This window comes from Schistocerca piceifrons, chromosome X (genome assembly GCF_021461385.2).
Source record: "Schistocerca piceifrons isolate TAMUIC-IGC-003096 chromosome X, iqSchPice1.1, whole genome shotgun sequence".
Lineage (NCBI taxonomy): Eukaryota > Metazoa > Arthropoda > Insecta > Orthoptera > Acrididae > Schistocerca > Schistocerca piceifrons.
The window spans coordinates 320,668,392-320,695,641 of NC_060149.1; the positions used below are offsets into that span (position 1 = coordinate 320,668,392).

Here is a 27,250-nt window from a genome sequence, read left to right on the forward strand (position 1 = left end):
GAGACACAGCTCAGGAAAAAGACGGAGAGCGTTGTTGCATTTTCGTTAGCGCTTGATGAAAGCACTGACTGTGCTCAGCTTGCAGTCTTTGTGCGTGGTGTCGACATGGAGCTGCAAGTAACTGAAGAACTCTTGGATGTGGTACCACTCGATTAAACCGCAACAGGACGTGACATTTTTGAAGCTGTTTGTGAATCAGTGGCAATATGAATTTGCCGTGGGATAAGCTACATTGTGTAGCGACAGACGGTGCACCACAAATGATCGGGCGTCACCAAGGTTTTGCTTCTCGTTTGAAAAATAAACTCAGGGACGAATTCGGGAAAGACATTTTGACTCTTCATTATTATATTCACCAAGAGGCACTGTGTGCTGAAACAGTAGAGCTAGGTGGCGTAATGAAAGATGTCGTGAATTGTGTGAATTTTGTGCGGCGTCAAAGGATTCCTGAAAGATGTGGAAGCGGAGTATGGATATATCTTACCACAGTACAGTTCGTTGGCTGAGTCTGGGAAAGTTCTTGATGTTTTCTTTGCCATTAGTAAGGAAATACCCCTTTTCTCGAAATGAAAGGGGAAGAAATGCATTGTCTGAAAGATATAAAATGGATATCAGACCTGGTGTTCCTAGCTGACATAACTATGCATCTGAATAATTTAAATCTGTCATTGCAGGGCAAAGGGCAGCTAATCTTTGACATGCACGACCAGATCAAAGTGTTCATGGAAAAGTTACGTTTATTTAAGAGGCAGATGAGTAATGGACATCTAACGTTCTTCAATCATCTTGCTTCTTTAAAACTACCTGAAGGTACTACTTTCGGCGATTACCAAGCAAACTTAAAGCAGCTCATAACGTCGTTTGAAACACGATTCCGAGACCTCACTAGTTTGGAAATGGAACTTAAGGTGTTCAGCACTCCTTTTTCAGTTTCCACCGATGACTTGTCATCGTCACTTCAATTGGAGATTATTGATTTGCAAAATTCAACTTTGTTGAAAGAGAGGTACTACAACACGTTGTATTTGTCACGATGGTAGTGTTCATTACAGAAAAAAACATTTCCCAAACTTCACAACAATGCCGCTCAGATCATGTGCATGTTTGGATCTACGTTTTGATGTGAGCAGCTTTTCTGAGCAATGAAAACAGTTATAAAGTAAGGAACGATCGCTTCTTCAGGATACAACAATGAAGGCCATCCTCCACATTAACGCTGCATACACTTTGACGCCTGATATTTCCGATCTTGCAATGAAAAGAAAATTTCAAACTATAGAGGCCCAATAAATTTAGTATGCAATTTCTTGTAAAACATTTGTTTCTTATTTATTTCCTGAAGATCGTATTTCCTGGTGTAGCACGTCACCACGTCTTAGCAGCTAAGAGTGTGAGGTTGTCGATCTTGTAAGACGCAGCTGGCACATCAAAACGCTTGCCTTGCCGCCTGCCTCAGCCAGCCGTGCCACGTGCCGTCCCACTCGAATGGTCACAGCAAGCGACGCGGCTCCCTGGAGCAGGGAGCGCTCCGCGGCTCACAGCGGAGCCCACGAGCAGGAACAGCCTGCTGTATATGTTTCCACATATTAAAGACCTTTACAAAATGTATTGTTTTCTGCTAGGAGTGCCAGGAAGGTCTACGCCGGTGTATAAAATATTTATCTGGGGTATAGTGCATTTTCATCTGGAAAAGTACATTTCCACAAAGAAAAAAATTGTGTTTTTAACTGGGAAATCCAGATTTTTTTCCTCCCCTCGCTTACCTTCTGCGTGTACACCCTGTTGAAAACAAAAATAGCCTGTTTTCTGTGTCAAGAAGTTAGACTTGGTCACATGGCCTCCATCTGCTTCCAGGGACCCCAAAGAAATTTTGAGTAGAACTCAGGGGGCCATGCTGTTTGAAGAAACCTCCTTATAGATGCAGAGGTTCACCATATACAAGCTCCACTGAGGATGTCTTCCTTAAATGCACAGTGCAATCCCAATACCCCTCTTGGGGGGGGGGGGGGGGGGCAGTCTGCAAAGCAATCATGTGGCACATTATAACAGCCTTCAAGGAATGCTGTAGGCACTGCATAATGACATTTGTGGCTGCATGATATGGTGAACTCCCTGTCATGTATACTATACAGCCAGGCCACTGCATGAAAATATTTCTGTTGGCCCTGGTCGAAAGTCCCTTGCTGGGGATGACCAAACTGTGAAATCCAACTGCAGGTAAGTGCGCATGCCATATTCTTGGCAGTTTGTTTTCAGTGGGAATATCTTCAGCTTCCCAGTGTATCTATTGATCAGCATAAGGCAGTGCCAGTAGTTACTTGTGACTGGTGGTGGTCCTATCAAGCTCAAGTGGATGTGTGAAAATCATGCCTCTAAAATGTCGAAACTTCAGAGTGGATAGCTTATTTATGCCTTGTTAATGTACACTTCTGGTAGGGAATGAAAGTCTCATTCCATTTAGAGCAGTACTTATGTAACTTTGTTACTAGTGTCCTTGTAGCATGGATTCCTGGATGGTCGAGACAGTCTAGAGAAGGAAAGCTATTGTCATAAAAAGGCAGACACATGTGGCTGCTGTCAGCCTACTGTGTTGTCAAAGTGTATCAGCTCCTAAGTGCCTGACTGTGGCATACGACAATAGTGCAGGACTGCCTCACCTTTCAGTGAGTCCTTAAACTTCCTTATCATCATTTTGCACTGCTGTCAGCTCAGTGGAATCCACAGGTGTGAAAATGCTTTCCACTGTAGACAAAGTATTGGCGTTGATTTTTTTCGAATCGCTTATTTGGCAAGTGCCTGTTGTAAATTGAGTAATAAAATTTATTTTTGAAAAATGCATGACAAGAAGTTATATTCATTTGTTATTACTACCAGTTTCAGTCATAAACCATCATCTTGATATCTGTAGCAGCCCAACAAGAAACACCAACTACCAAAACAGCAAGACACATATCGTCATATAAATATCAGAATGTATAGTGATATGAAAGAATGAACAATACTACTCGCGGATCACACATCTAAGCTGTTTACATCTTGACTACATATGTTCAGTTACTCTGTTGCTATCAAATGGATCTCAACTTGATATTTGTGAATTTTAACTTTGCTAGACATGCAAAATTATAATGAAATACTAGTGAATGTGTTTCCATGTCTCAGTTTGTGTGACATGTGAGTAGTATTGTTCATTCTTTCATATCGCTGTATGTTCTGTTATTTGTACAACAGTCTGTATCTTTTGTTGTTTCTGTAAATGGTTTCTCTCCTTAGGTTGCCGCAGATTCAAATATGTTGGTTTTGGACTGAAATCGGTAGTAATAATAAATGAATACAATTCAGCTTTGCGTTGTGCATTTTCCAAAACATATTACTGCTGTTAATAGTCACCTGAAGATGATGATTAAATAAAATTTAGTTGGTTTACATCAGCGGGGGGATAGTTAATTTGTGGCAACAAAAAATGTAAAATTCAGTGGCTCATGATCTGTGTGTAACGAGGATGTGCCCTTCCACCTTGAATTGGCAGTATCTAACAACTTCATAGGCTGCTGAAAGTTCAGTGTAACGTGGTGGCAGAGATTGCTGCTTCTCTGTGATGTTCTTGGGGAAGACATTCAAAGGCTGTCAATGCCCATTTATATTCTGTTCTAGCATGACACTTAAAGTGCAGGATGAGGCACCCCAGGTAATTGCTAGTGGGGAAGTCAGCAGTTGGAGGCACAAAAAGGCTGGTTTGCGTAAAGCTTGTCTGGCAGGTTTCAAATGATGCCTGTAGCAAACCAGTCCTAATAACAGGCGTGGATCAATGAAGGCATAGAATGGTCCAGGGCCTTAACAGCTCAAGGTAAAAAGATATGTAAAATGTTATCATCCCCAAGTACTGATGCCCTTCGTGCACTGTTTCTGAGCCTGGGTAATATGCAAGTGCAGCTATGCACTCAGTTGGTGGATACGTTTGAGTCACAGAAACATAAAGACCAGTGAATTAAACTTTGTTAGCTTCCATGATAAATTTAGCTGGATTTATGAGGATTTCGTAGGCAGCAGATCTTCGGTAAACTATGCGTAACTGTCGTTTATGTTCTTCTGAAAATGATGATGCCACAACAGATCTTCGGTGATTGTGAAGTAGAAATCTAGCACCTACAAAACTTTATTGATAAAATGCTGAAAAGCCTGTGCTGTGATCCATTGGCCATATAACATATATAGGAATTAAAGTGATCCAAAGAGCATAGGTATTGCAATTTGATAGATGTCCTCTATTCCCACATATATTTGTGTATGGGATTTTACTAGGTCGGACATCGGGAAAAATATGTATATAAGCCGTGGTTGCCAAGATGCATCGCACCCTGCTCTCGATAACGCAACAGGCAAACTTGAGCAAGCTGGCAGAGATCGTGGACAAAGTATCTGAAGCCACCGCTCCACAACTGTTTACTACAATGCCAGCTATAGACATGCTCAACAACATCGCCTCTCATCTAGACGAGTTAATGCCCCACCAGCTGACATCCAAAATCTCCACTGTGGTGTATAGGGTACCAGTTGGCAACTATCAACATATTGAGTCCTCTATAATTGCAATGGGGGTGGCAGCTGTCGAGTTTATTTGGTACGGATGGAGGGGAAAGGCACAGTTGCTTGTCGATGGTCGTCCCATGCCTGCTTGGTTCATTGCGGTACCGAGTATGTCAGGGACCAGGTGTATGGGCCTAGAGTAAACAGGAAGACCAGGTCTGCTCCTGATGTTACCCGCTGTTGAGTGGTAACGTGATGGTGGAACTTCGGTGGGTTCTGTGGCTGTCAGTAACTCATTCAGCAGATGCACCAGTGGTGAGCAAGTACACTGAGAGATGGCTGCACTGTGTGGGCTGACATGCCACCTTCAATGATGTGACCCTGTTCAAAATCACAGCATTCCTCACATCCTTCTTGGCGTCATAGGAGGACAGGAAATCTTGCCCATTGATAGTGCAGATCAAGTCTGCGACTATAAAACACTACTCAATTGACCTTCAATAACAAATGTTCAATTTTAAAGTCACGAGCTCATATGTGCCTATGAGCAAATCATTTGCAGCTGCTAAGTCTTGCTTTGCACGCTGTCATGGCTGCCACAGCAGATGCCTGACACACACACACACACACACACACACACACACACACACACACACACACACAAAAACTGATATTCACTGTAAACTTCTCCTTTGGGGTGCTGCTGGCAGACCAGCCTCCCAGGTCAGGGAGGCTGCCATTCCCATTTCCCACCAAGGAACATGGCAATCGGTACCTGCTTGCTTTGTCACCAAAACTACAATGGTAAAAACATTGCTTCTGGTCTGGTGAGGGTGAGTAGCGCATACTGTGTCATCTGTGTGGTGGCATGCGGTCTCATCATTTGTATACATGAATGGCTGTGACATGCCATATTAACTCGTCAAGGCAAGAGGTGAAGTTGTTTAGCCTGTCTCTGGTGGGCATTATAGCAAACACATGTGGAGTGGCACCCTCAAGTACTTTGTCCACGATCTCTGCCAGCTTGCTCAACTTTGTCTCATGCATAATTGAGAGCAAGGTGCAATGCATCTTTGGCAAGCAAGGCATCGGTATGAACTATAGGAATGGGTCCAGGTGGTCTGGTCAAGTTGCAGAGGTTCCACAGGAACTGTGAGGGCTTCCTGTTGCCAGTTTCCTCCCTGTGCAACAATTGTCCTAAGAATTGCGTGTTGTGGGAAAGCCACCCAATAAGCTCACTATTAGTAACTTGTACTTTCTAGAGGCAGGCAGGTTTGCAGTAACATTGCTAACCTTGCTAGTGGAGTGACTGTTTAATAGTGCTACCATGTCTGCGTACTTGGTGGAGTCTTACATTATCCAGGCAGTGATGAAATGGCTTTTGATGTGTGTAAACCAGAGTTACGGACAATCAATCCAGAGGCCTGGTACGCTAAATGCCTTGCAGTTCGATTGGGGCACTGGGGAAAGTCTCAGAGGGCTGCAGCAGGTAGTAAGACTCACCAGACTAGCAGTTACAAGCAGGTACAGGAAGAGTCACATGTGGGGTGCTAGTGGAATTCGTGTTATTCAGTGGCAGGTGGCCGGCATGCAATGTCAGGGCATACGGGCACAGGCTTTCTTGACAATGCATATTCAGAAACTTTTGTGGTTCTGCCATAGTTGGTCCCTCTGCTTTTGGCTGGGTTCATCGCTGCTCCTGGTGTTGCTGTTGTAGCACAGCCAATTTTTCCATGTGCTGCTGCAACTGCTGATCATCACACAGTAGCTGCTGTTACTGCCAAGTCAGTTGTTTCTGGTGCTATTATCGTCGTTTTAGTTGTTCCATTTGCTCTTGTTGCTGTTGTATGTTGTAACTGTTCCATGAAAGTTTCATCAGGGTCACCACATTGTAGGTACTTAACAAATGATACACTTCGCATAAAGATAGGACAACTGGTCTGTAAAGCAATGATATAAATAACTATTATCATTTAATATACTGTTATCATCATCACACTGGTTATTTTCCGTAACATGTGTCTAGCAGCCACACACTCTCCGATCCTCTTGCTGCAGCAGGTAGTGGTGTATTGTCTTCTGGAGAGTGCAGTCTCTCCATTGTTGATGTTCGTAATAATGCTGATGGGTAGGTGTAGAGTGATCTACAAGCTGAAGTCACTATTTGCTTTATTCATGTAATTCAATGCAGCTTGTCAGTTAGCCATAGTGTGTGTGAAGACGTTTTATAAATTTCCAGCATGCTACCAGCAATGTGATGATAAAACTATTATCTTTTAACATTTACCACTATTCGAAACAAAATGCCATACTAGACACATGGATTGAAAATTACATAGATCTAATATGAAATACTATCCTTTTAGATTTATTGCTTTCCTCCTGCTTCCAGAACTTGATATGGTAGTAATATTGCGCTAGGGATCACTATCATCAGTGTCTGATGTCATTATCATTGATGGCCTTCCTTGCTTCAATTTTCTGTCGTGAGGATGTTTTTAAAGTGTTGTTTTACATATTTGGAAAGCTGATAGTGATGGAACAAACTGTGTTTCATAGCAAATATGAAATTATTTTGCTTTAGAATGAATTACTGATTAAGCTTGAATCTAACTACAATGTGTTTTTGAGCTGTGAAGTAAAGGTAGTTTAGTATACTTTCCAGATATATGTTAATTTCACTTGGTTGGTATGAATATATAAATGATACCTTGTGTGCAGATTTTTAATGCGGCCTCATAAATATCAGTAGATGGCCTTCACATTTTTATAAAATAACATTTTAGCAATATTTTTAAATGAATTGCTGTATCCAAAGTCACTATAAATAATATAAAAATAATTTTCATTGTTGCTTTAATGTTTTTCTAATGCTCTGATCAAAGATCTTTCCAGCAATGCAGAACACTTTAACAAATTACATGCAGTAGAGATTTGAAACTGAAAATTCACCAGTATTAAAAAATCTTATTGGACACTCCAAGAAATTATCTGAAACATAAACTCCAGATGTTTGTTGGAGCCCAATGCTATAATGTGCATACGGCAAAAGTAAAATAATTAATATTCATTTGTGGGCATAGCATTTCTCTCTCTCTCTCTCTCTCTCTCTCTCTCTCTCTTGCCTCTCTCTGCCTCTCTCTCTCTCTCTCTCTCTCTCTCTCTCTCTCTCTCTCTCTCTCGCCTCTCTCTCTCTCTCTCTGCCTCTCCCCGCCCCCGTCTCTCTCTCTGCCTCTCCCCCCCCCTCTCTCACTCTCTCTCTCTCTCTCTCTCTCTCTGCCTCTCCCCGCCCCCCCCCCCTCTCTCTCTCTCTCTGCCTCTCCCCGCCCCCCCCTCTCTCTCTCTGCCTCTCCCCGCCCCCCCCCCCCCTCTCTCTCTCTCTCTCTCTCTCTCTCTCTCTCTCTCTCTCTCTCTCTCTCTGCCTCTCCCCGCCCCGCCCCCCCTCTCTCTCTTTCTCTCTCTTTCTCTCTCTCTCTCTCTCTCTCTCTCTCTCTCTCTGCCTCTCCCCGCCCGCCCCCCTCTCTCTCTTTCTCTCTCTCTCTCTCTCTCTCTCTCTCTCTCTCTCTCTCTCTCTCTCTGCCTCTCCCCGCCCCCCCCTCTCTCTCTCTCTCTCTCTCTGTCTCTCTCTCTCTCTCTCTCTCTCTCTCTGCCTCTCCCCGCCCCGCCCCCCCTCTCTCTCTTTCTCTCTCTTTCTCTCTCTCTCTCTCTCTCTGCCTCTCCCCGCCCCGCCCCCCTCTCTCTCTTTCTCTCTCTTTCTCTCTCTCTCTCTCTCTCTCTCTCTCTCTCTCTCTCTCTCTCTCTCTCTCTCTCTCTCTCTCTGCCTCTCCCCGCCCCCCCTCTCTCTCTCTGCCTCTCCCCGCCCCCCCCTCTCTCTCTCTGCCTCTCCCCGCCCCCCCCCCCCCCTCTCTCTCTCTCTCTCTCTCTCTCTCTCTCTCTCTCTCTCTCTCTCTGCCTCCTCCCCCCCCCTCTCTCTCTCTCTCTCTCTCTCTGCCTCCTCCCCCCCCTCTCTCTCTCTCTCTCTCTCTGCCTCCCCCCCCCCTCTCTCTCTCTCTCTCTCTGCCTCCCCCCCCCCCCTCTCTCTCTCTCTCTCTCTCTCTCTCTCTCTCTCTCTCTCTCTCTCTCTCTCTCTCTCTCTCTGCCTCTCCCCGCCCCCCCCTTCTCTCTCTCTCTCTCTCTCTCTCTCTCTCTCTCTCTCTCTCTGCCTCTCCCCGCCCCCCCCCTTCTCTCTCTCTCTCTCTCTCTCTCTCTCTCTCTCTCTCTCTCTCTCTCTCTCTGCCTCCTCCTCCCCCCCCCCTCTCTCTCTCTCTCTCTCTCTCTCTCTCTCTCTCTCTGCCTCCCCCCCCCACTCTCTCTCTCTCTCTCTCTCTCTCTCTCTCTCTCTCTCTCTCCCTCTCTCCTCCTCTCCCCCCCCTCCCCCCTCCCTCTTCTTATACAAACCTGGTTTGGGGGGCATCAAAGAACTTTTCATCGTACCAGATACTTAATATTGTACGCATTAAATTTGTGGAAGGAAATTTTCATGTGATTGTGATTTCATCATTCACTCACAATTAAAGATGGATGTTTTCAGGCTCATACCATCATCCATTCTGTCTCCATAATTGAAAATAGCATGTTGCCAACTTTATCATTGTGTCAAGCTTCATGTAAGCAATGACAATAGTGTAGTGAGAGCCTTCTTGAAACATGGTCCACAGTTATTGCTGAAAAATATTAGTAATTACTGACACCCCACAAAGGCTGCTTATTTAGTATTTGATACTAAATGAAGATGGTTAAAAATATTAATACAGTAAAATACAGTCAATTTGAAGAACAAATAAATGAAGCAGCACTTCAAAAATTTGTCTGTGAAATATTGCTCCAGTCTCCGCTAGTGGTTGACAGATACTGCACATTCTCATCATCTGCAGCTTACTGAAATTAACCTCAATTTGAATAAGAAATTAATGGGCAAACTTCTTTCAGTACTTCTGGAAAAACAACTGACTATGGGTTACATAACTGAAGCTATAAAGCACCAATTCTGTGAACTTACAACCTGCCCAGGCATAACTTGTCTAATGTTAATTTATTGTGCCACAGAAAAATTGTTTTACAAATTTTGGTGATACATCTGAAAAGGTAAAATGATTCCCCTTTCTGACCCATGATATAATTAATTTTCTTTCTTAAATTGTAGTGCCTGCCTGCTCGAAAGAACAACTAGTAATTACAAATTTGCCAAGTATGTAATGCTGTTATGCAGTAAATTGGGATAAAAAATCGTATCGTTAACTAAATTTCTTTAACTCGGTGTTATAAATGTGCATTCTTTGAATATTCAACAAACAGAGTTACATAGCTAAAAACAGGCTACTCTGATGCAAGAGGCAGAAAAAAAAGGAGTATACTACTCGAAATAAACAAGTTTCTAACAAATGTATCCAAATTTTAATGAACACTAAAACATTGACAGAAGCAATGAAAAATTAAATCTGCAGTGAATGACACTTATGAAGTAGGAGTGCTTGGTCACAATCAAAATGATAAGGTTCGAAATACAAATAATGTAACTTTAGTGGATGAGAAAAACTGAAACAGTTGCATAAACATTTTAATGTCATTTGTAACAAATTATGTACCTTAGTGTCGTCCTCATACAGTCATGTCACTTTTATATTAATTCGGACTGATAATTGACATTGTGACACATATTGCTCAACATGACCCAGTTTACATATTATATTACTATGTACTTGGAAAAATAATTTGAGAATACACACTTGATAATTTTACTATTATCATTAATCTTTATTCAGTGCTCAATCACTGAATATAAATTCATTCAGAGTTGTTCGTGTTCTCTCAAAGTTTTGTCACAGTATACATTTTATTTAGCATGGGAAGATTTTGCATTTTCACAGTAACCTTTTTTTCCTCTCTGACTCTCACAACTTATTGAAGGAGCATAGCTGTATAGTCAGTTTGTTTAGTGGTACAGAAAAGTGCTAAATTTCCTCATTATTAATTTGGCAAAAGTGTAATGTAGACAGAATGCAAAAATACTGTAGATTACAAATATAGTTTGTATTCCAAGAAGAAATGATATTTATTATAAAATATTTTTAATTTTTTTCTATAATTTTATAGCAGTCTTACAACTGAATATTATATCCTGGATAGTAAAAAAAAAACCTATAGTTACACACACACACAGAGATTAGATTAGATTAATACTAGTTCCATGGATCATGAATACGATATTTCGTAATGATGTGGAACGAGTCAAATTTTCCAATACATGACATAATTAAGTTAATTTAACAACATAATTAGTTAATTTTTTTTTCTAAAAAGCAAAGTGACAATTAAAAAAGAATAGTTTGAAGAGTGAGCGCTAGTAAAGTAGGAAGTATTTCATGATTTGTATGGAGGGGTGGGGGGGAATCTTAGTAATATCAGAGAAGTATTTTCACTGAATAAAATTGTCACACTGTGTAAACAATGCTGTCTTTGGCATGTGGGGAAATGCAAGATGATTATATGAGTGACGAGTCATGTGAAATTGTAGTCAGGTGGCACTGTTTCATCCTGGTATCTTATGTTGTTTTTGTGTATCATTTATCTGAAATAAGTTTTTATTTCTGGTCACAAAAACAGTTGAGAGGTTATTGAGAAGACAGTATATCATTTCTAAGGTTTCTGAAGAAGCTTCCACAGGATCAGTGTTCTCATGTATTGCATATTATTCTTATTGTTTATATAATCACTGTAAGAATTCATCAACTTAAGCTGTGTTGTCTTAGGCAATGATTCTGTAAAAAAAATGTAAAATCAAGTTTTGAATGTATGAGAGGTATGAGGTATTACAAAGCAGTCTATTCTCAGTCAGCTTTTCTCAGTGTATTAGCAGCCAGTCAGCTTATGGATAATGTAGAAATCATATAACACTTTTAAACCGTCTGAAGTGTCATAGATCTTGCCAGAAGTGTCATAGATCTTGCCAGTGGGTAAAAATCCTTATATCATGGTTTTGATCAGTTAATGATGATTGATGCAGAAATGCCATGTGTATCTGTTTTCTTAATTAGTACCCCAAGACAGGACTAACAGCTCTTCAAATGTGACTCTTCAGGCATTCCCAGTAGATTTCTTGAATATGTGGCCCTTGGGTCTGCAACTGGTCCATGTTGTGTAAATTCCAAAGTATCTTTCAAGGCAGTTGCTTGACATCATCTGGGTTTGCTGCTAATTACTGCTAGCAAATAGCAGCTGCCAGTATCCATGCTGTAATGGTCTTCTTGTGAAAGCATCAGTCAAAAGTTGCACAAATGTCCCCAGGTTGCATGCAGACTGACAGCAGTAGTGTCCAGAGCTCTTCACAGCCCCAGAGGAATGAGACTGAACATATAACCTTTTTATTCTTGTACAGCAGGGTACCATGCTGTGTTAATGTAATTATCTTCTATTTCAGATTTTACTGCTGGGCCTTGGCATGTATGATGATGATCATCATCATCATCTCAGTGGTCTTGCACCATACAACATGTCTGACCAATATAGGACATTCCACACTGAAATAGAATCTCATACACACCTTGTTTCCTAAGTTTGAGATCATCTTTGACAGGAAACAAATTCTTCAGTTTCTCTCTGTTAATAAGATACTGTATGTTTACATGTTACAAGGCATTGTCATTACACTGTGAATATTGTTAGTAATGTATATGGTGTCCTTGAGGGTACCTTCAGATGTAGTTATAGTAATGTCCTTGATACCCAGTCCAGTTCCCATTGGATATAGTGTATCCTGTCAGTCACCAGGACTGCACTTGGCTGTTGCGTAATTCTAGAGGTGGCCTCAGAAATTATGTATTGTTTAACCATTGCAAATATAGGAGTAGTTTGCTTGCCACAGCAGCTTAGTAAAAAAAGTGAGTGTGTACAACGGTCTACCTTCCTTGTTATGTAACTGATCTAACTCTCATATATCTTTTGTCATCATATTTACTTATGTTCCACATCTGCTGTAAACCCATTACATGTTGAAATCATTGTTCCACAATGATGGAGATAGTTATCTACGTGACTCAGAATATATTTTTAAATTACATGCAGCTTCAAAGTTTAATTGGCCATCTGATATTGTTGACTGGAACTTGTCTCATAAATGATGGTGCAGTAACAGCGTAATCAATGATGAAGAACTACCCACAGCAGACACTGTTGAATGACTGTGCTAGATTAGCCTCTCAAGTTTGATTTTCTGCAGTGTTCAAATTTGCAAAAGGACTAGTTTAAGAAGAGTTAGTACATAGTGTAACTATTCTCTAACTGCTGTTGGACAGGGTTGACATGGTTGATTCCATTCTTTGAAGTGCATTTATGGTATGATAGGACTTTATCAATGCATATCTTCTTGAATAATCATGGCTACAGTCTGCTGCCTGGCATCGACTTTTACTGTTTCTATATCTTGCCATTCATGTTCAGGATTCATAGCTGTTAGAAGTCTGTGTATATGTTTTGTCACTGTCATATTAGTGATAAGGAGCCTGATAATCTTACTCAGCTACTTTAGATATGACATTCAAAAATGAGAAAGAAGTCTTTTGATCCAATTTTTACTGTGCATTAGCTTTGTGGACCAGTATGAATGTGTCCTCTACCAAGGTAATATATTTTAGGAGTAGTATTAGAAACACACCTTCTGGTAAGACACTGATTAGATAGGAAACTTGACCAGTTAATGTCATGTCCGGATTCACTATGTGATGTAACACCAGAACACTTTTTGTCTATGATTGCATGCTCTCCCACTAAAGTGGAACGGTATGCTTAAGTTGTTCTCCCACCAAGTAGATTTGCTGCTGCTGATCTCCAATAGTTCCCTTAATTTCACGTAAATTTATCCCAGCTGATACCCTTCACCCCTCTCCCTCATGTACTGTGGGACCTTTGTCACCAAATTCACTCGGCCACAGAATGAGTTGTGCATACGTAATTCATAGGATGCTAGTAAAATACATGGAAACAAAATGTATGCAAAAGCACATACAAATAAGTAAAACAAAGTAGCAACAGGCTCTGGCCTACAGTGAGGCATCTCTGTGTAGAATAAAACAAGTGTTTCACATCTAATCTTTTAAATTGGGACTAGCCAGTATACGATTTTCCACACATGTTTTTCAACTCAACTGGAAATCTGAAATGTATACCTCTCCATAAAAAAGGTTAAGGGGGTACTACCAATGTGAAGTTTGTTTCTCTGCATAGTGCTACATGCTGCAGTCCGTTTTAAATGGCCCCATGTTATTAATAAAAGAAGTCCCTTAAGGAAGTATACAGAATTATTTGGAGAGAACATTGTTCATGCACATTAATAACTTGGAACACAATACCATCGAATACAATAGAGTGAAAATAAGAACAGCATCATGGGACCACAAAAAGCTGTTGTAATTAATATTTATGCACAGACAACTAATTCTAGTCGAGCAACGATCTTCATGTCATGGATTACCTCGGTTCAATGTAACAGAGAGCCGAGTCTGATAAATAAACCTACACCAAGTTTAAGGAAGATTCCTTAGTGCCACATACATGCATCTTTTATCTTGTACATTGTTCATCAGTCACTGAGTGCAAAAATTAAGTCCATTACAGTGGTGACCATACTGTCTGGCAAAAGTCATACAGTAAGCTGACCTTGATGAAAAGTATATGAGGTGATAGACACCTGTCTGTGACACCTTTTGCAGCTAAAAAAATTATGAATTTGAACCAGGGAATCAAGTAGATGTAGTGTTAATCCATTGCTTGAAGATGATCTCTTGACCAAAACTAGTTTTCTGTGAATAAATATTCATCACAATGGCTTTTTGTGGAAGACATTGACACCCAGAACTGAAGATCCACTTAAGAATATGAAATATTTGATTCACTGATTAGTTAATCATGTACTGGTAATAAAATTGTGCATTTACAAGAGTAGTGTGCCAGAAATTTTATGCACTGTTTTGTTGCAGTTAAGTGATCATTTGTGTAAACCACCAGCTGATCATGTGCACTACCCTATTTACTAAGTCAGCCTTGTTCCTTTCAATATCTTTCTCAGTGACAGATTGAAACCATGTGCAACACATCCCCAACACCCCACCTCTTCAACAGTCTCACAGCCTCAGATCCTCAGTCAGGTTCAGATTTGTTTTCTCGTTGTTGACACTTGTTTTTCAAGTACAAAATGAACAAATGGCTAGTTTTCCATGTTTTAACTTGAGCAAATGTACAGCATGGTACATACAATTTAATGCTTTTGATAAATCAGATAAGAAACCCACAGTCATAACTCACTTGCACAAAAAAAGAGTAAATTGTGTTTTATGTTAATGCTCCTTATCTGAAGTCAAATTGTTACTGAGATTATCTTTGTTGTTCTCAAAGAAGCAAACCACTGTGAGGCTTGCTATCAAAGTAAAGTGATACACATTTATCATCTCATCTATTTCCCTGAAATGCCTTCAAACAGTTACTAGAATCCTTAGCTGGTTCTTCAGAAAAGTGATATATATGTGATTTGTTTTTGTAAGTGGGTAGATTGTAGGAACCACATACAGCTTATATTCACGTTCTTGACTCTACATGAAATAACTGTCTCATAGCTGAATTGCATATGTAGTGCTCTTAATATTCTGAAGCATTTGGTGTGTTAACCAATCTGTCATCTATTCAGTTTTTTCAGGCAACAATTTTAGGAGCAGGATTGCAAATGAAAGGCAATTCTTAATACTGAATGTAGTTTCGTTTTTTTACATGAATACATACAAATCACAGATAAACCTGAACTGCATCCTAAATAGGAATCTTTCTATGGTAACAGAACATTAAATTTTCAAGGATCATATAAATAACACACACACACACACACACACACACACACACACACACACACACACAGAGAGAGAGAGAGAGAGAGAGAGAGAGAGAGAGAGAGAGAGAGAGAGAGAGACTGAAGCTTCTAGACCTCAGTAATATTAAATTTTTTTACTGACGGTAGATGCGAATAGGAAACGAGGGCTGCACATCTCAGCAAATAGGCACGCAAATGTACAGGATGCAAACGATAACTGTTTACCGTGTACCACAGTGGTGCATGGGAAATCAAGATGAATTATATGATACAGGACATTTTAGGAAATAACCTCTGTTGCCTCACAAAATCCACATAAGCTACAGTGTATACACACTGCACAAGATTTTAAATGTTCTCTCTCTCTCTCTCTCTCTCTCTCTCTCTCTCATGGCAGCAGCTTTATCAGCTATTTTGTAAACATTATTAATTTAACATTTACCATTGGAGTAATAAAAGAAAACAGACTTTGTAAATGTTTTACAAAAACTAATTGTGCTTACAGTTCAATTTATTATCCCTTACAAGCACAGTAGCTTCATAGCAAGAAAATGTTAATACTGTGCTGTTAAAATTAAGAATATTGTAAGGTAAAATTCTCATAAACCAATTTTACATTTTTGCAAGTGCAAAAACAAGGGGCTTTTAATATTCCAGGGCAAATTAGTAAAAATCTCCTGCGGTGCGCATACCATGTAGCATAGCTGGCTTTCTGAGACTAGTTTGAGGCTGTTTCCCAGATTGATAGACCAATATGTCAGTTTGTTCATCTCAACTTCACCCGGACCACTGTCATACATTGTAAACAGTTATTATTTGCACACTGTATGCACTATGCTGAACAATGTATGGTATAATCAGGAATAATATATTATTAAGCTAAAACAGTGTTCACTTAGTGAAAATCAGTGGCGGAACCCTGTTTCAGACCCAATTTCAACCACTCAAAAACTGCTTCCTATACATATAAAGAAGGGAGCTGTAACCTACAAAAAACTTAAAATGCACATCAAAAAGGACTACATTTTAAAAATAAAATAAATTTTAAAAATGGTCACAGCTTTGAATATTAAATTTCGTCCAGAACTCATGTTTGTTCATTTGTGCATTTTTTCAAACATGTTCATGGAGTTCATTTCTAGTGTAAATGAACTCTCTGGGAGTAGGGACAGGGACTGAGAATGCTGTGTTCAGTTGCAGGCTGAGTGGAGACACTGTGCTCGCAGCTCTATGTGGTGCTGGCTTTGGGCACACGGTGTGAGTTGTTGCCAGTGGGCGTAACTGTCAAGACGCCAGATATGGGGATATGAAGGACATCCAGCGTGTACCACTTGTCCCCCGATTGGTCCACTACTGTGGCTGCTCCAGTTACTGCCCACACTGAAACCGACCCCTCACCCATGGGCGATTGGGGGGGGACTGAAAGGCCTCCACAGTTCATGTGACAAACAGGATTTAGGCACTATCTGTGTCTGATAAAGACGCTGAACCAGATAACCAGATGCAGCTGCTTGTTCTGTTTCTGAGGAAACCTCTCAGCCTGCAAGATTTGGACAGTCACAGAGGCTTGGATTATTGGTAGTTGGGAGCTGCCGTTTTAGGGTTGTAATGGTGCCCCTGAGGGACATGACTGTCGAGGAGAGAAAGTAGTCAGTGTGCACTCTTTGTGCTTGCTGTGTGGGGGGAGTCAGTAATCCGAGATGTGGAATAGATCCTTCTGGATGCCATGAAGGGTACAGGGTGCAGTCAACTGCAGGTGGTGGTATGTCACTACTAATGATGTGTGCTGCTTTGGATTTGGAAGAGATTCTCTTGTTTCTAGGGGCTATCTGAATTGGTAAGGACTGCCAGTCTTGCTTCTGAGATGAAGGCAGAGCTCACCATCTGTAGCATCATCGGCAGAACCAATTGCAGACCTTTAGTACAGAGCTGAGTGGAGTGTCTGAATCGAAGGCTCTGTTTGTTCTGTGACTGTGTAGGCTGCAGATTCCTCAACTTACACCATATAGTGGTGAGGTATTGGGTCTTGGTTAATAGTTTAGGGGTCCACTACACACCGGTGAAGGCTGTGTGTGTAGTGGGGACTGTGTAGAGATGGACTGGGCAGTGTTTTGGGTTAGTGTGTCTCAGGAAAGAACAAAAGGGGTTTCAATATCAAAGAGTGCAGGTCAAACAGAAGACAAGGGTAGGCCTAGGAACCATAGGTATTATAGTAGTAAATCATTTTAGTTGTGTTGGGAAAGATCTAGAGCTCCAGCCACTAACATAGAGCACTGAAGCACAAATCATTGTAGGTACTGAAAGCTACTAAAGCTGGAGATAAGTTCAGCTGAAATTTCTACAAAGGATGTAATGGTGTTCAGAAAGGATAGATGAAATACAGTTGATGATGGTGTGTTTGTTGCTATTAAAAGTACATTATCTTGCAGTGAAATTGATGTGGAAAGTTCCTCTGAGTTAGTATGGGTAAAGGTTGTACTTGACCACTGGAATAATTATTAATTGCTTCATGTTACTGACCGCCAACTCAAATGATTCTGTTGCTGAACAGATCAAAGACGACTTGAGTCTCATTTGAAATAGGTACCCCACTCATAGAAATATAATTGCTGGTGACTGCAATATGTTGATGAAAATACACATTAAACTCAGTTGTGGGCATAAAACATCACCTGAAATAATACAAAATGGATTCTCCAAAAATTATTTTGAACAATTAGTTCAGGAGCCCACTTGAAGTGTAAATTTTGCAAAAACATATGCAATGTCTTAGCAACAAATAATCCCAACCAAATAGGTAACATTGCGACAGATACATGGATTAGTGACCACAAGGTCATTGTAGCAAGACAGAATACTGTAACATCCAAACCCACCAAAAATAAATGCAAAATATATCCATTTAGAAAGAAGAGAGAGAGCAAATAAAAATTTGCTTTACATCTTTCTAAGAGACAGCTTCCATTCCTTCTGACTTAACTATGTAAGTGTAGTCCGGATGTGACTTAGATTTAAAGAAATAGTATCAACAGCAATGGGGGGATTTATACCAAATAAATTAATAAGAGATGGAACTGGTTCCCATGGTACACAAAACTGATCAGAACACTGTTGGAGGAGCAACGAAAAAAGCATGCCAACTTCAAACGAATGTAAGATCCCCAAGACTGGCGAAGTTTTAGAGAAGTTTGAAATTTTGTGCAAACTTGAGTGAGAGATGCTTTTTATAGTTTCCACAGTGGAACTCTGTCTCCAAATCTGGTGGAATATCAAAAGAGATTCTGGTCATATGTGAGTTACACCAGCAGCAATACATAATAAATACCTTCGCTTTGCGATAGCCGTGGTAACATTACCAATGACAGTGCCACTAAAGTGGCGTTATTAATTATGGTTTTTTTGAAATTTCTTCACCAAAGAAGATGAAGTAAATATTACAGAATTCAAATCGAGAACTGTTGATAACATGAGTAATTTAGAAGTATATATCTTCAGTGTAGCAAAGCAACTTAAATCATTCAATGAAGGCAAGTGCTCCAGTCCAGATTTTATACCAGCTAGATGTCTTTCAGAGTAGGCTGATATAATAACTCTGTACTTAACAACCATATATAACCACTTGCTTGATGAAAGATCTGCACTGAAAGATTAGAAAGTTGCACAAGTCACACCAATACTCAAGAAAGGAAATACGAGTAATCCAATGAATTACATACCCATATCACTGATGACAATTTGCAGTATGATTTTGGAGCATATACTGTGTTTGAACATTGTGAATTACCTCAAAGGTAACTGTCTAGTGACTCATAATATGGATTCAGAAAGTATCGTTCTTATGAAACACAAGCAGCTCTTTATTCTTACAAAGTAGTGAGTACTATAGAAAGGAGATCTCAAATTGATTTCATATTTTTGGATTTCTGAAAGGCTTGTGATACCACTACTCACAAATGGCTTCTAATCAAATTGTGTGCCTATGGAGTATCATCTCAGTTGTGTGACTAGACTTATGGTTTCCTGTCAGAAAGATCATTGTTTGTAGTAATTGACAGAAAGTCATTGACTGAAACAGTTCCCAGGGAATTGTTACAGGCTCTCTGTTGTTCCTGATCTGTATAAACGATTTAGGAGACAATCTCAGCAGCCATGTTTGATTTTTTGCAGATACTGTCCAGCACTGTCTGTTAAGTTATTGGAAGATAAAAATGAATTGAAAATTGATTTAGACATGATATCTGTATGGTGCGAAAAATGGCAACTGACTCTGAATAAAAAAAGTGTGAGGTCATCCACATGACTACGAAAAGAAAGTTTCGGTTACACTATAAAATGCCAAATCTAAAGGTTGTCAATCCAGCTAACTGCCTGGTAATTATAATAACGCGTAACTTAAATTGGAACAATCACATAAATGATGATGTGGGAATGGCAAAGCAAAGACTGTGTTTTATTGGCAGAACACTTAGAAGATGTAAGAGGTAAAGAGACTGCCTACACTATACTTGTCCGTCCTCTGCCAGGGTACTGCTGCCCAGTATGAGATTGTTATCAGATAGGACAGAGGGGCAGATTTTTTGTATTATCTCAAATTGGAGGGAGTGTGCCACAAATATGATATGCAAGTTGGAGTGGCAATCATCAAAATGAAGGCAAATTTCACTGCAGTGAGATGTTTTCACAAAATTTCATTCTTCAACTTTCTGCCTGAATGCAGAAATATTTTGTTGACACCCACCTACGTAGGGAAAAATGATTATTGTAATAAAATAAGAGAAATCAGAGCTCACATGGAAAGCTCCTGCGAACCTTGCAGAACTAGCACTTCTGGAAGAGATGAGTTACTGGCGGAATTGAAGCTGTGAGGACAGTTCGTGAGTCATGCTTTGGTAGCTCAGATGGTAGAGCACTTGCCAACGAAGGCTAAGGTCCCGAATTCGAGTCTGTCCGGCACACAGTTTTAATCTGCCAGGAAGTTTGTTGTATTCTGTTTGTGGTCAGTTCCTATTTGGATCATCCTGGGACATGCTGTTGTCAATCCGTTGTACCGGCAATATGCCTGAGGATTCTGTGCTGATGGGTTCTGCAAGCACAGGACCCTAAATTTTACTCAGCTGATTGCCCATGTCCCAATTCATTAGGTTATCCATCAGTCAAATCTCAGTTGACTCCCTCACTGTGCTCTCTAAACATCTGGGCCTCTGAGCCAGGATTCTAATCTCTTCATAGCTCATGGAATGATCAAGTTCCAAGCAGTGTCCATTGATGGCTGAGTTAGTTGCTTGTAAAAGTGTGTTGTGTTGACGTTCTTGGCACCTGATGTGGACAAGTCTTGCATTTGTCCTGTTGGCGCACTGACAAAGTACACTATAAATTTCTAGCTTTCATTAACCAAGGTCATCTTTAGAGTTCCCCAGTAGTCCTCTGATCTTGGTTGGTGAACTAGACAAACGCTTCATCTAATATTTTCGCAGCATCCTGTGGACTTTGACTGAGATAGATCCTGCATAGGGCAGATAAGCCACAGCATTGGGGTTATCTTGCTCTTCTCCCTTGTCATATGGTTGAGTGCCTGTGTGAATGACCTCCTTAGACTGTTTGTCAGTGTATGCATTTCTTCAGAACACTATACATAGATATTCCATCTCTAACATCAAACTGTCTTCATTTGATAATGAGCGTGTTCTGTGTACCACTGTCTTAGGACCCCATTCTTATGTGCTGGATGATGGCAGCTACTTGGATATATGTCAGTGTATGTTGGTTTGCCATATACACTGTGGCCAAAAAAGCACCCACTCTTCATTTGACAAGAACACCCAGAAATTGTAGCTGACTATCCTTTACAAGTTCCACGCTGAATGTTATATTCCGATGATATGAGCTTAGGCACTGTAAAAACTAATTGAGTCTGTTCCTACCGTGGGACCAAATCAGAAAGGTGTCGGCCATATACTTGAAGAAGCATGTAGGAGTTTCTCCAGTGATGTCTTTAATATTTCCTCCTTCAAGACCTCCATGAGTAGATTGGCAACCTCTGGAGAGAGGTGACTGTGCATGGCTACTCCATCTGCCTGTTCGTAATACTTGCTATCATATAAGAAGTGCTAGAGGGTAGTATGTGCCTGAATAGGCCCATCACAATATCATCAAACTTCTCAGCAATCAGTTCCAAAAGTTCATTGAGTGGCACCTTGGTAAACAGGGAGGCCACATCAAAACTGACCGTTATGTCCACTTCTGAGAAATGTAAGCTCTTAAGACATTCTATGAAACCCACTGAGCTACAGATGTGGTGAATGCATTCCTAAACATGTGCTCTCAGCTGTACCTTCAAGTACATAGTCAGTTGGTATGTTGCCACCCCAGTGTTACTGGCGATTGGATGCAGATGATCTCTCTTCTTTGTTCACTTTAGGTAATAGATGCAGCCTCGGTGGTACTGGTGTTTTTAACCATAATCCTTTAATGACAATATCTGGCATTCCGATTGCCTTCAATAAAATGCTTGTCTTCCTATCCACTCCAGACAAGTGATTATGTTCCAATCGTCTACATGCCAGGTTATCAAGAAGTTGGTGAATTCACTCATTATAATCCACTTGCTGCATGATGAGTGAAATGTTTCTTTTATCTGCTGGTAATGTCACAATGCTGCTGTCTGTACGGAGTTTCTTCAGCACCAACCTCTTGTCTCAGTAGATGTTTGATTTCACTGGTTTTGTGTTTATAATCTCTTTGCAGGTTCCACAGCAAACTTTCTCCACAAAACTTGCTGGAATCTTGTTGGTAGCTGCACTAATAAAGACTTAGATAGGCATGTGTTGCTGGGTGTTGGTGCATAGTTGAAGCCCTTGCTGAATATCTTCAGTGTGATGTTATCAAACTACTTGTCACTTAAATTAATCACAGTGGGTGTGTCATCTGTTTTCTGTGTCATTCTTCTGTGTGCACTCTTTTATAGACCAGGAGACACTCTCTACCAAGTTCTGATCATTCTGTGTCAATGAGTCTGCTGCATACAGGTGTAAAATTTCCTTATCAGTCACATGTAGTCTTTGGCCCATGTCTCAGATACTTTCCCTCACAAGTACCTACCATGTTTGTTTCATGTTTGATCTTGTTTGCCAATCTGTTGTTGATATGGTACTTGGTCCTAGCAAAAATTTGTTGTATTTGCCTATCCGGACATGTCAGCTGAAAGGTGAAGGAACTGAGCATCTATCCTTTCCCTTGGAGAAGTTTGTCTGGCATCTTGACAATACTGTACATATTCTCCCCATACTCTGATGATGAGACTGATTGATGGATGGATTGAGTCCATAATTTGTACCCTCTGCCTTCCCAGCATGGATACCTGGGGGTGGGGGTTGTGGGAGTGGATTGCAAATGTAGCGAGAAGGTAAAGTGGTACAAATTATGGGCACACTTTATCCGATGATCAGTCTCAGACCTGATGAAGGAAATGAGTTATGACACAATAATATTGTGCAAGGAAGATGACAATATCCAGCAGTATGCCTGAAAAATCAACAAGGAGAAATTTTGGTGTAAACAAAGATATTCAGAAGATGATTGTGTGAAAACTGCAGGACATACAAAAAATGACACCTATCAATCGACAGAGCATGTCTCTAGGTTTTGATTTGTAATATGTGCTGTGGTGGTGTTGTGTAGTGCACCATTAGGGCAAAGGTGTGTCAGAACCTGCAGACAAATCCATATTGTCACAAGTGGGCTGCTATTGTGGCTTCAGTGAATTGCACACACACAATGTTCGACCTGTATTGATGTTTTCTGTGTTAGAAATTATGCCTGTATGGAGCACAAGATTTCATAGGGTTGTAGGTTTTTCAGGAATTCTGTGAAATATAGTGGTCTGTATTGTATCTTGTCAAAATTTACCAGCAATCAGCATGCCTTGAACCAATCTACTTGCCGACACGGTCTCCATTCTCAAAGATCCCTGCACTGTGGATTTGTGAAATAAACACTGTAATAAATGTAATTTAATATTTTATGCCACTGTCACAAGAAGAAAACTAGTACTATGAAAAGTAAAAGTGTGCCAATCGTCTACCATTGATAGTGTTGGTGGTCACCACGATGACAACGATGATGATATAGATATTGGGTAGAGAAAGATACTTTCACTCTGCAGAGGAGTGTGCACTGATATGAAACTTTCTGACAGATTAAAACACAGATGAGAGCACTTGACCACGAAAGGCAAAGTTTGAGTCTCAGTCTGGCTCACAGTTTTAATCTGCGAGGAAGTTTCAAATATTGGGTAATCCATTTTTAGTTTTCTGGCAATTTGGCTGTCAAGATTTAAGTGCATTTCATAATGATAGTTATTTTACATGTAAAATTTAACTGTCCATCTCATACAACATTAGAAATAGAGGTGGGAGGAATGTTTGAAAAGGGTTGGAACTAACAAACTTTTTGTAGGATTGCATTTGTTCAATACAGTGAAACTGTCATTGTGGCTAAAGGATACATAGCTCTGTGTGACACAGTTGTTTTAGGATTGAAATGGACAACAAACAGATCTTTAACAAAAACTTGTAAATAGTGTGCTTGCCTTGGAGGACAGTAAAGAAAGCTAAGAAATATATTACAAGCTTTGATGAACTCTTATTCAGATCAAAAGAAGATATTAAAATAATGTCTTAAAAACAAATAAATTGATCACAATATTTAATTAGGGAGCATGTATAATATTTATCATTTATTAATCCTAAGCATTTTTCTGCGTTGTTGTGGTTTGTATGAATTTATCCATTTTTTTAGGTTTGTGTTTCATTTTTTTAGGGACAAGAAAAATTAGATTATAGTACATTATATTATTTCAAACCTAAAAGAAAATAGAATAAAAATGTTATCAGCCATGTGTTTACAATTATGAACAAACAGTAGGTTTTGTTTCCTCACGTTTGAGTTACAGGGTAGGGGCACGTGAACACTTCATATGTGGCGTAGTGCAGCAACAACTTTAAACATTTGGTTATGGTATTATTGAAAGCATAATGAATAAAATTAAGATTCATTAAAAATAAATGTGTTGCTCTATTGTTTGCAGCTGGCGGCAGGTGTACCTGCACAAACAAGTGTGACACCAAGTCGCAGCCTAACTTCACTTTCCATGTCACGACCACTACCACTACCACCTACAGAGCTTGGGCCATCCTCACCATTGCGTTCACCACCTACGGTGCCTATACCACCACATCGCTCGGCATCTGTGGAGTCACCAGCAACTTCTTCACAGTCGAGCTCACCTGGTTCTGGTTCAGATGGTAGTGGACAACCACCAGCACCTCATTTCCAAAGGCCTTCAACATTACATGGTCTAAAACATAAGCTGCATACATCAGCTAAAGGCGTTCGCTCACCTGGGAGACGCAAGTCTGTGGGTCATATTCCACTCAGTCCACTGGCAAGAACTCCTTCTCCAGGACCGTTGCCTTCTTCACCCACACGCTCACCTAGCCCCTTGGCATTCCCTGCTGTTGCTGGACACCAACCAGGTAGCTCAAACACAACACAGTCATACAGTCCAGGACAACCTCTTGTGCCCGCAACAGGAGCAGTAGCGAAAAAGGGATTTGGTCGACCAAAGGGAGCTGAACCAGGTTCACCACTGCTGAGACGGGCCCTTTCACCTGATCGCTTGCATCCGAGAAGTGCAGAGAAGCCCGCACCACCATCTGTGTCACCATTGTGTCAGCCATCACCACCCAAGGTTACAGTTTCTTCGGCATCACCTCGCTTAACTTCTGGAGTTGCAGCTTCCGTTCCCTCACCTTCAGATCCCGAAAGAAGAAAATCTGATCCTAATCCTTGCTCGGAACACAGTTCTAGTGACTTTAGAGCATCTGCATCTGGTGATAGGGGCTCCCAACACTTGCCTCGCATAGCAGAAGAAAAAGATTCTCCTACAGGTTCCAAAGATGAACAGAGTCCACCTTTTGGAGCATTTTCAGAATCTACAATAGATTTTGATGGCCGCAGTGATGTGTCTGTCCGAAAGTCTGCTCCGGGCCGCCTCTATGAAGATCGAAATCAGGAAACACTATCTGGTTCTGGGTTAGCTAATGAAAATCTCATCTCTGCAGATTCAGAACCTTTAAGTGATATCTGCAGTAATAAAGGTAATGAAACTCTTATTAAGAACAAAAATAAATGTTCTGTACACAGTTCTCCTGAGTCAACCAGTCATTTGCCCGAACGTGATGTAATAATAGGTGCTAAAAATAACGCCATGAAAGTTGACATGAGAGCAGCACATGATAGTCACTCTATCAGTTTCAATAAAAGGCCTGATATTGTGCATGATGATAAATTAACCCAGAATAAAATATCGACATCTGAAACCAGAGTTACAAGTATGACACCTGTTTCTTCTGAACTGGATAAAGTATCTGGTACTCAGATTGTTGCCAGCAAACGTCAGATTGATAGCACTGCGTGTGAAAGCAAGTCAAAATTTATGCTTTCTGCAAGTGAGACCTATCCTGCTTCTAAAAATTTGGAGATGACTAAGCAGCTTGCACCACAAGATACCTGCCGGGCAAAAGTTGCTGAGTGTTCGGAGTTACATACAACTTGTAGTGCCTCTGGGTCTGACATTTCTGTCCATGAATCATATGGAGGAGGTACAACATTTCATAATACACGTAATGTCAGTGTACCTACATCAACAGTTTTTTCTCGTCAGGCTGTGCCTGCAATTGGGGTGATATTACGGGGAAACAATGCACAGACTCAGCCATCAAGCATGCAACATGATAATGCAGCAGGCAGCAGCAAGGAAAAAGAAAGTGTCAGTAAAGTAGTATCTTCTCTCACGTGCACAGGTGACAGTCATGGCAGAGGAGTGCACAGTTCTTCTGGAGGTGAATCAGCTTTGAGTATAATTCGAAGTTCAAATAGTGAGCTGAAGAACAGTAACACACAAGTCACTATAAGAGAGTGCTCTGATTTGTCAAAGAATAAAGAGACATCATCTTGACATGGTGTGAACAAGATAGATGCTGAATAAAATAAGCCATCTGATACATATTTTCTGGTGCAAAAGCTTTTATTTCTGTGACGTTCATATTATATTTCCAAGCCAAAAAGAGCAAATTAGAAGTAACAGTATTGTTATAAGAAGAAACCAGGGAATGACTATAATAAGAATGTTAGAGGAAGATAAACTAGGATGTCCATTGAAGTAATGCACCAGGTGAGGGTACAAATTTGCGAAGGAGTGAGCAGTGTCTGTTTTCTTTGGTACAGATTTACATGGAGCTCTATTACTTTATGTGAAATTCTCACAACATTTTCAAAAAATTAATAAAGATTTTAAAATATGAAGGTTGTATCTGTAATATATTTTCTGTACACAAGCTATTTTTAAAATAACTATTTAGCACATTGGCCAAACTCCGTTGTATATATTCATGTAAATAAACACTTTTAAATATTTAACTAAATATTTTAATATATTTTTAATTGTAAATTGTGGAATGTTTATCAAGTAAACTTCCAGTTGAAAAATGAAACTATATACATTTGAAATATGTTAGAGTAATCTTGAGAAATGTCACTTTGAAAATTCCCCACTTTAAATTTTATAATGTTGACCTTACTTTTGTAAATAAATATGTTTTTTTGTTGATATTAATGAATGTCTGTGTCCTGTAAAAGTATATCTATCTTAAATCTGTTATTCTATCATTGTCATGCCTAAGTATAAAATGATTATCCCTAAAACAACTTTTAAAAGGTAGGAGATTTCTTATCTTGCAGTGATTTGTATACCTATTGAAGATAATGCCAGTG

At 40.2% G+C, this 27,250-nt stretch overlaps 1 protein-coding gene across 1 annotated transcript in view; it reads left to right on the forward strand.

Annotated features, from left to right (window-relative positions):
- The window catches only part of LOC124721608 (microtubule-associated serine/threonine-protein kinase 3), a 263,031-nt gene extending 236,135 nt beyond the window's left edge, over window positions 1-26,896 (forward strand). Inside the window, exon 22 of the mRNA XM_047246660.1 lies at window positions 24,504-26,896. Within this exon, the coding sequence (XP_047102616.1) occupies window positions 24,504-26,435 (1,932 nt within the window). The 3' untranslated portion in view covers window positions 26,436-26,896. The remainder of the gene's footprint in view (window positions 1-24,503) is intronic.
- Window positions 26,897-27,250: the final 354 nt, after the last annotated feature.